At 45.6% G+C, this 10,285-nt stretch overlaps 2 protein-coding genes across 2 annotated transcripts in view; one reads left to right on the top strand and one right to left on the bottom strand.

The window, feature by feature from the left end:
- CUNH17orf97 (chromosome unknown C17orf97 homolog) lies at window positions 1–3,874 on the bottom strand. The gene is made up of 2 exons (XM_010642171.3): window positions 3,515–3,874; window positions 1–747 (listed from the first exon to the last, which is right to left on the bottom strand). The coding sequence occupies exons 1-2, from the start codon at window positions 3,822–3,824 to the stop codon at window positions 317–319; spliced, it is 741 nt and encodes a 246-aa protein (XP_010640473.3). The 5' UTR covers window positions 3,825–3,874; the 3' UTR covers window positions 1–316.
- LOC104875039 (embryonic polyadenylate-binding protein 2-like) overlaps window positions 3,823–10,285 on the top strand; it is a 10,036-nt gene continuing 3,573 nt past the window's right edge. The window contains 1 exon segment of the mRNA XM_010642407.1: window positions 3,823–3,871. Coding sequence (XP_010640709.1) covers window positions 3,823–3,871 — 49 coding nt within the window.

Below are 10,285 nucleotides of genomic sequence, written 5' to 3'. Positions count from 1 at the left end.
ACAAAAAAAAAACAAAGAGAGATACCAGCATATTTTAGAAAAAAGGCACTTGTGCAAAGCACTGTGTTCATGAAGTTGCAGTTTTCTTAAGGAATGGGGTGTCCTGGGCACTTTAGGGCATCTCAGTGTAGGAGACATTGGCCTCATCTGTACAGACGTCTACTTCCTTCAGACACGGCTCTGGTTTCCTTTTATTATTCTTTTTTAACACATCAACTTGTGGCAAGGAGAAAGGGCAAGCTTGTCAGTGCTGTGGGTAGACTCTGGAGGAGCAGGAGGTAAATCAGAGGGCAGGAACTTTGCAGCGGGGTTTCCTTCAGAGCAGTGGTGAGGGCGGGCAGTCCGTGGGCTGCCTCCTCTTGGGGCTGCAGTCTTTGTCTGGGAGATGATGGGGTGAGTTCTCAGGGTTCCCCTCACTGCACGCATCGGAGTAGAAGCCCTTGAGGGCCAAGTTCTGGTACCGCTTCCTCCGGTTCAGTTTATATACTCGAATCCTTTCTTTTTCTGCTTCCGGGTCAGCGAGAATTCCATCCCAACGCAGACTTTCGTTGATCTGGTTTGAAAGTTTCTCTTCTACTTCGGCCAAGTGGGGGAGGCTTGTGGTGCAGGCGGAGTCAAAGATATGCTTGTGACTGTCCTTGTCCAGGCGGAGCTCTGGCCTCCTGCTGTGGTCTTTGCTGGAACTCACGATGTCTTGGAAGGATGAAGAAAACGGCTGACTCTTCAGGCCTCGACTTTGATGTTTATCTGCCAAGCACATGAGGAGGTTACTGCTGTGGCCATGTCCACCCTCAGCCCGGCTGGGGCGATGCCCAAATCACCAAAGATGGAAGGAGTTGGGGGCCTCTCTTTATCTGGGGCTCCGACCACCCCACCCATTTGGCCTCCTGTTTACCCGCTGCCTGTGTGTTTCTGGTCAAGATTTTGAGGCAGGAGGAACCTTCTTTCTTTTTATTTTTGTGGTGCTGGGGATTGAACCCAGGGCCTCTTAGCACCTTCTGTGCTATTGAGCCACACCCCAAGCCCAGACCCTACTGTTTCAGCACATACCCTGAGCAAGCTGTCTGGATAGACACTGTCGGGGCTGCTCTCCAGGTGAGGAAACTGAGGCCGCAAGAGCTTTGCTAACCTGCCCCTGTCTTGGAGCAAGTGGCAGAGCCAGATTCAAAGGCAGATCTGGCTCCCGGTGCCCTGTTCTTTGCACTACACCCCGCTGCCTCCCATTCAACCTCGACACATGCTCACCAAGGTACTTTCCAGGTCTACAAGTTTCTGACTACCACCAGTCTAGACTCTTTATTATGGAAGAATCAACGAGCTGCAGGAAAGCTTCCTAAACCGGACTAATGAAAGCAGTATTGTGCCGCCGGGAAATACTACAGCCCTGTGGCTGCCGTGTCTTTCCTTCCCTCCTTCCCTCCCTCCCTTTCTTCCTTCCTTCCTTTCCATTAATAGCATTTTAGAATTATATGGTGTTCATATAAAATAATACAAGTTGTGGTTCATCTGGCAGCTCATCCCATTGAGGAGAGAAATTCTTGGGAGGTGGAGAGGAAGAAAGAAGCCACAGAAAGAAAACAAGGGGGCGGGGAATCCTATCTTGACATTTCCTTACCTTCCTTGTCTCTGAAAATGATTTGGTGTCCCCTGCTGACAGGATTAGGTATTTGCCACTGTAATTTCTGCAGTCAAAAACTACACCCAGCTCAGCCTGGTGATGCATACCTGTAGTCCCAGCACTCTGGGAAACTGAGGCAGGAGGACTGCAAGTTCAAGCCCAACCTCAGCAACTTAGTGATTTAGTGAAACCCTGTCTCAAAATAAAAATAAAGAAATTAAAAAGGGCTCAGGATATAGCTCAGGAGACAAAGAGTTCTGATTTCGCTTTGTACACACACAGAGGGCTTTTTGGTTGGTCGGTTTTTTCATTTGTTTGTTTGATTTTGATACAGGGTCTCATTTTGTACTGCAGTCTGGCCTTGAATTCACTATGTAGCTCTGATTGGCCTTAAACTCATGGCAATCCTCCTGCTTCAGCCTTCTGAATGCTGGGATTATAGGGGTGTGCCACCTCACCTGGCTACAGAGAGCTTTTTTACCCTATACTCTAGGATTTTTGTTTTTGTTTTTGCCTATTGTGATTCCACTTTAAGAAGTAATTATAACCTTCCCACTGCTCTCTTTCTTTACTACCAGGATGACATGAGAAAGGCTGCTACTTCAGGCCCCAGCTCTGCAGGAAGCCCAGAAACTCGAGTATAGGACCATCCACACTGAAGGTCAGGGCCATTTCCCCTATAGCCAAAGCCACTGGGGTAGACCATACGGGTGACAACGGACTCAAAGCACTCATGGGCAGTTGCATTCCATGTCACTGCTGCACTCTCTTCTCAAAGCGGATACCCAGTGCTGTTCTTGAGAAATCTGGGAGTTTGCAAGAAGCCCTTAAGGTAAAAGGACTCTGGGTTTGCAGCAGGTGTTGGTGTGTATAGATCTGAAGGTGAGCATGAGAGAGACTGAGCACCTGTGTGGGTACAATTATATTATACAGGAACTTTTGGGGGGTCTCTGTGTGTCTCACAGTATCTTGACTGTGTGTACCCCTCACTGTGCTTCAGTTCTGTTGGATGGAGTCATATTGATACGAGGGTGTTGTGAAGGGTTTCAGAGATTATTAGAGGATGTGTCAGTGACCAGCATGACGGTGTGTGTGCAGGCCAAGCCTGCCCCTTGGAGAATGGGTGGGGTGGGGAATCCTTTGTGCAGGAGGATTGATTCTTTATCCAAATTTACAGAGTCTGGGTGTCTACACAGCATTCAGAAGCAGGTGCCTCAGCACAGGAGGGGGTGAGGGGGGCATCTCGGGGAAGCACGAGTCTGCATTTCTATATATGATTTTCAGGCAGTGTCTTGGGTCAAGGGAAATCTCTCTGTGAGAGGGCTTCTCTACAGGGAACAAGGGGAAGGTGTGGGCTGAGGGCCTGGGAAGCTGAGAGGATAACTCTGTAAAGTTCAGTCTGTATGGAGCTGGAGGCTTTGGGGAATAGTGGGTATCTGTGGGGGTGTCTGTTTGGGACCGAGACTCTGGAATGAACAGATTCTTTTTTTTTATACCAGGGATCAAACTCGGGTCCTTGTGCTTGCAAGGCAGGTGGCGGCACCACTGAGCTAAATCCTACTGTGACTCTGAACACAGTGACTTCTCAGCGCAGCATGTGGGATCTTTGTAGTACTGGAGACCGCGAAGTTGGCAGAACATTCATGGGCTTTAAGGGGTCTTTGCATTCATGGCCAGAGGGTCTCTGTGGGCACGATAGTCTTTATGTGTAAATGCTGGGCATCATGGTGCTGCCACAACTGGCGTGTGTGGGGGGGTGTCCTGGTTGGGACTGGTGAGTTTCTGTTCCTGGTCTGAAGTGGTTTCCGGGCAGAGGGGCATCTCTCAGAGGATGTCCTCAGAGAGAGGAATCTCAGGTCGGGTAGCTGAAGCAGCCTCACCAACTGCTCCTCTTACCGTCTCCCTTTCCTGACCCTTTGGTTTTCTTCTTCTTCTTCTTCTTCTTTTTCTTCTTCGCTTTTCGTCTGGCTAGTTCTAAGGGGTCACCGGTGATGGGGGGCAGTTTGGACTCCAGCAAACCAGCAGCACCGCCCTCCCTCTCCTCGTCGTCGTCGTCGTCGTCGTCCTCTCCCTCTTCGAGGTATCCCGCAGCCATGATCCATCCCCCGCTGGATCGCGGCCTATGGCCGGGCAGGCAGCGCAGGACCATTCGGCTCCGAGGCAAGCTCCAGGGGCCGACTTCTAGTGTAGGGCCACGCGTCTCCATGGCGACTGCCCAACACCTCGCGTGCACCGTTAACAAACTGCCGCCAGGTGCCGCCCGCGGACGACGGTGTGCGCATGCGTGTTTCACTCTGCGGCCTTGGCCCAGTCAGCCAACCCTGACGTCCAGGGTTGTTAACAGATTCTAAATCCTGGTGCTGACACATCTGGTCCACCCTTATGCCTTCTAAAATGATATTTATTCTTATTTATTCTTTCTCAAGTTTATCATGCGAGTCCGTCTCATGTTCATCCTGGACCATAAAGCCAACATACTTAGACTTCTTTACGGTTTCCTCTTAGTGAACGCAGCAGGATAAGGCTGAGTGCTACATCTGTCACTTGAACTTCGTCCCCCCTCATAAATGGTCTCTTTGCTTTCATACCCTTTTCATACCCTCCCCACAAATTCTTTATCCACACAGCCTCCAGAAGAACTTTTAAAGACAATTGAAAGTTCCCAGTATAGTGGTACATGCTTGTAGTCCTGGTTGTTCTGGGGGCTGAGGCACGGAGATCGCTTGAGGCCAGATTCAAGTCCAGCCTGTGCAATATAGGAAGACCCAATTTCTCAAACAGAAAAAGAGTGAGAAGGGGAGAGGAGGAGAGAGATAAGAGAAAATGAGAGGTGGAAGGACAGAAAGAGAGAAAAAAAGAAAGATTAGTTAGTTCACTCTCCACTTAAAACCTTCCAGTGATAAAACAAAACCTCCCAGTGGTCTCTCATCACAATATCTATCAAGACAAAACTTAGTGTGGCTCAGAAGGCCTGGTATGATCTCTTGCCTCCTTTTTCTTTCTAGATTTTTCCACCACAGATTGTATTACCTAAACAGGGCTCCAATAATATATCTCATCCCACCAGCTCTTTTAGAATGTTCTTATTCCCACAGCAAGAGACAGAAGCTAATTCCCCTCCCATCTGGAAGTGTTTGTTGACTTGTGTACTGGTTCTCCCGTGGTATGTGGCAGAAGCGACACTGTGTGGCCTTTTTTTTAAACACAGCATGGTATATGCCTATTAGCAACTACTGTTTTGCTTTGCTTTGTTTTGTTTTCTGCTGGGAGTCAAATCCAGGGCCTCACTAGGGAAGTACTCTCCAACTGAGCTACACCTTCAGTGGAACACTGACTTCTTTGGCTAGATCATAAATGGTAGTGTAGCAGCCATTTTTTTCCTTTTTTTTTTTTTTTTTTTTTTTTTTTTTTTTTTTTTTTGGTACCAGGGATCGAACTCAGGACCTTGAGCTTGTGAGGCAGACTGCAGCACCACTGAGCTAAATCCCTGGCCCAGCATCATCCATCTTGTTAGCAATGAGTTGGTACAGGAAAAAAGTGTGAGGACTCTGAGGCTGGCATGTTGTGAGGAAGCCCAAACTGAGAGAGAGACAGAGAGAGAGAGAGAGAGAGAGAGAAAGAGCGAGACTCCCCCACTGTCCCAGTTTTCCCAGCTCCTACTTTTCTACATTCAGCCACAGTCTGACTGCAACAGCAGTTGTGACCCCTAGGCTAGCCACACTTTTCTGAGTTATGAACCCATAGAAACTGAGAAATAATAAAATGATGATGATTAAATTATTATTATTGTTTTCAATGTGTTTATTCATTGAACACCTTATTTACTAAATGTCTTTTAAAGTCTTGGCTATTTCATAATTGGTTTGCTTGTATTTTTGTTGATTTATAAGAAATCTTCACATATTTTAGATCTAAGTTCCTTGTCAGATTTATGGCTGTGAAGAATTGTTTTCTCTAGTTTTGTAGCTTATCTACTTATTTTCTCAATGGTGCTTTTTTTGGGTATTTTCTGATAATCAGAAATTTTAAATTCTTTTTTTTCTTTTTATTGAGTTTATTGGTACATTCTAGGTATAAATACAGTTACATTCATTATTGGGATCCTCGGTACCACAAATTTTAAAAAGTCAAATGCAGAAAAGGGATCTATATTAGGAATAATCACAAAAATCTCTTGCAAGACAGGCTATCTTAAATGATTATACATCACTTCTTTCCGTCTCCGTTTGCTGTGTTTGTCTCCTCATTTGCTCAAAGCTCTTCAATCCACTACATTTGAAATCCTGTCCATCATGGACTGGCTCCATTGCCTTGGCCCTGTGGTGAGGCAGCACAGCATGGTGGAAAGCACAAGGTAGAACAAAATCACTCATCTCCTGACCTGAAGCAAAAGAGAGAGAGGAAGAGACTAGGATCCCACTGTCCTGAAGGACACACCCCCAAGGAACTAAAGACCTCCCTCTAAGCTCCACTTCCCAGAGTTTTTACCACCTTCCAATACCACTCTGGGAGAAAGACTTTACCATATGGATCTTTGGGAGACACTTAAGCTCCAAACTACAGTAGTGCCCTGATGATTCTCTGGCCACTCTGCTTCCTTCACAGGTTAGTCCTCCCTTCTCAGCCCCTGAACATTGGGCTTCTTCAGATCTTGCCCTAGGAACTCAGTTTGAAGCTCGGCTGTGTTAGTCAGCTTTCTGTCACTGTGAGTAATTAATGTGTGAGAAGGGAAGGTTGGTCTTGGCTTATGGTTTCAGAGATTTCAGTCCATGGTCACTTGGCCTATCACTTTGGGTTTGAGGCAAGGCAGAACATCATACTTGGGAGTGTGTGTTGAAGCAAAGCTGCTTACTTCATGGCAGCAGGAAGCAAAAAAGGAAAAAGAATGGGCTGGGGCCACAATATTTCCTTCAAAGGCATGCCCCCAATGACTTTCCTCCAACTTTAAGCCTCACCTCCCAAACTTATCACCACTTTCCAATAGCACTTTCAGCTGGTGACCAAGCCTTCAACCCTTGAGTTTTTGAGGGACTCCTAGCATCTAAACCATAATCTCTGCCTATGTGTTTTCTTTTTATTTTCTTTCTTTCTTTCTTTTTTTTGCGGGGGTGGTGTTTGAGACAGGGTCTCACTATGTAGTTGAGACTGACCTGGAACTCACTATGTAGCTCAGGCTGGTCTCGAACTCACAGCGATCCTCCTGCCTCAGCCTCCCGAGTGCTGGGATTACAGGTATGCTCCACCACATGCTGTCTATGTGTTTTCTTAAGACATTCTTCTTTGTACTTACAGCTTCAGTAATTTCCTTTGTGCTGATGTCTTGCAACTTTCTGTCTCTAGCCAGTAGCCCATAGATCCAACATCTAATTTAACCTCTCATCTTGCTCCGATATTTATATCTCAGAGATTTAAAATTTTTTATTTTATTTTATTTTACTTTTGCTGTCAGGAACTTTGATAAAGCACAGCCGATGACTCTTCCTTCATAGTTACAGGTCAAAGGCAAAGGGCACCACATTTGTAAGAAAATAAAAAAGTTTCCTAATTAACAATTTAGAACAAAGAAAATAAAAAAGTTCAAGAGAACTTGTACTTCACAACCACTGTCCCTGCATCTGGAATGTGTTCTCTTCTAGCAGGACATTTGCTTCTTGCTGGATGCTCTCACACTCAGCTTTCTGAACAATGCCAGGAAAAAAGAGAAAGTCGCCTTTGCATGTGGCACTTCTCATGGGCCAGCAGTGGGGCCTGGTGCCTTGTGTCCCCCCAGTCCCTGCACGTCAAACTCGTGCTAATGGGAGCGGTCTCAGCTCCACCGAGCATTACCATGGGACAGCTAATGGTTATTGTTGTGTTGGTTGTGGTGTTGATTGGGGTCTAAGAAAAGAAAATGAGTACAAAGAATTTATTTGGAGGATAATTTCAGGAAACAGTGGTAGAGAAGCGGCTAAGTGAAATAGAAGCTAGGACAAATAATAAAAGGTTCACCATTCTGCTGGTTGCCTCTGTGTGCAACCACGGCTCATTCCCCTGGAGAACTCTGGGAAGCCGTGTAGAACATGTGCAGAGTGATTCCAACTGAGGGGTGATGAAGCTGAGTATTACCTACAATTTCCCAGAACAGGCTGCTTCTGGAGATGTTGAGAATTTTTAGTATTGTTGGCTTGTGTTGCACAGGCCCAGCATACTCCCAAAACCTGAGAAAGGTCTTTGGGCAGAGACACAGATGTTTAGAGGAAAAACCTTTTGGCAGCTGGAGGAGAATGGCAGGGGCAGGGCATGGAGCAGACCCTGGCTACTGTCGGTTTTTCTACCCATTGTGGTTGCATCCAGCCTCCTACCTGCAGAGCACTGGTCTTGTTCTAGGACCTGTGCTGCAGCTAATCTTGCTCTGTGACTTGGGGGCAGAACCCTGATTAGTCCAAGTCGTTCTGGTGATCCCAGTCCCTTTGCCTATGGTCGGCTTTGAAAGGAACTTACTGTCTACTCCTGTCCAGTGAAAATCAAAGAACCTCTGCTGGAGGCTCTTGGGACAGTGCGCCTCCTCTCTGGTCAGACACTGAAGTGTGTGTGTGTGTGTGGTGGCTGGGTCTGTGGCAGACATCTCTCAACAGTGATAGGGGTTCATCTGAGGACAAAGGCAATGTGCCAAGGTTGGGAGACTTTGTGAATGCCAGTCATTTGGTGCCCAAATAGAACCCTTGCATGTGGGTACCAGGAGCTGGCAAGAAGGTTCATATTCACAATGCTCATAATAGCAGGAAACTCAAAGCATCTCTATGATGGTCACATAACTATAACTGCCTGAATGAGTCTTGGAAATACAATGTTAATTGAGGAGGATGACTAGGGGTGACCAGTCAAAGAAGACAACGATCAAGAAATCAGATGCAGAGATGAAGAGAAAGACTGGAAGATCTGTCAGTGACTAAATAAAGTGTGGGCCAGAAAGGGTGACGTTCTCTCAAGAGTGAACAAAAACACACTCATTGGGAGGGGGCATCCATATCACCTTAGAGAGATACAGGCAAGACCAAGGGCAGCATCTTCAGCTCTGCCAGTGGTATGAGCAATTGCTCAAGACTTCGAAACAGAGCTGAAGGGAATGCTTGGTGTCCCTTCCATGGAGTACCAGGTGTCATCCTGCCGACTCTCGGAGACTCTGGTTCTGTGGGTGTACACCTTTTCTTGTCTTTCTAATAAGTAGGCTATTTCACAACTCCACAGAGTGGCAGTTAAGTTGTAAAGAAATATTTACAGTGATGACAATGACTCTTAGCCCCCACAAAGCAAATGAATTGTAACTGGTGAAGTCACAATTGAATCCTGCCCTTAAAAAAAAAGGTGATCTTCAAAATTACATGTTATTATTCTGTAGGATAGTAAGAATATTAACCAGCTTTGCTTTTCTAGCAACTTCATTTCAGTGTTTTTGAAACACATTTGTTTTGTTGTTGTTGTTGGGTTTTTTTGTTTCCATTTTTGGTACTCGGGATCAAACTCGGGTCTTTGTGCTTGCGAGGTAGGTGGTGCCACCCCTGAGCTAAATCCCCGGCCCCTTGAAATACATTTGTGTATGTGTATAGATAGATAGATAGATAGATAGATACATAGATAGATAGATAGATGAATATATGGCTATGTATATCTTCAAGCCTTCCTTGAACTTCTTTTTCTTTTTTTGTGGTGCTGGGGATTGGGGAATTAAACCCAGAGCCTTCACAATAAATTACATTCTCAGCCTCTTATTTAGGGTTTTAACACAGCGGCTGGCTAAGATGTTAAGTTGCCCACGCTAGGTTCAAATTCATGATTCTCTTACTTCATTCAGCCTTCCAGAGTGCTGAGATTACAGTTGTGTGCCATTATACTTGGCTTTTTGAGCTGGTTTTTTTATTGGTTTCTTCATCAATGAAAAGGTTGAATAAAATTTTATATCAGCCATGATTTGAAATTTTTACTTTGTTTTGCTTTTTGAGACAGGCTCTTACTTGGTAGCTCAGGCTGTCCTTGAACTCACTATGGTCCCAGGCTGGTCCCAAACTCAGAGATCCTCCTGCCTCAGCCTCCTGAGTGTTGGGATTACAGGCATGTACTACCATTACCATGAACTTTTTTGAAAACTGTAATTTAGCATAGAAATAACATGCTTTGTTCTTTTACATAAATTTTTTTTAAAAAATCTTAACTTCTAGTTACTCATTTAGGAAATACTTCTCAGCCAGATGTGGTGGCGCATGCCTATAATCCCAGCACTCAGAAGACTGATGCAGGGGTATTGCCATGAGTTTGAGGCCAGCCTGGGCTACATAGTGAGTTCAAGGACAGCATGTAGCAAGAACTTGTCTCAAAAAAAAAAATGAAAGAAAGAAAGAGAAAATACTTTTCATCTTAAAGAAGTACAACAGGAAGGAACTCAGAGAGCATCTGTTTGTCTGTATGTCTCCTCTTTTGAGCCAGTTCCTTGAGGCCAGGGAGCAATATGTTTATCTCTGTTCTTATAGCCCAGCCTAGCTCCTGGCACAGAGCTAATGTTTTATGAGTGAATAAATGAAGTAGGGATAATGAAACTCACTTTTACAGGCTGGGGATTTAGCTCAGTGGTTCCACCACCTGCCTCACAAGTGCAAGGTCCCAAGTTCAATCCCCAGTACCAAAAAAAAAAAA

Source organism: Fukomys damarensis, unplaced genomic scaffold (assembly GCF_012274545.1).
Source record: "Fukomys damarensis isolate Sample0158 unplaced genomic scaffold, DMR_v1.0_HiC HiC_scaffold_13, whole genome shotgun sequence".
Lineage (NCBI taxonomy): Eukaryota > Metazoa > Chordata > Mammalia > Rodentia > Bathyergidae > Fukomys > Fukomys damarensis.
This window is presented reverse-complemented; position numbering and strand designations above follow the sequence as displayed.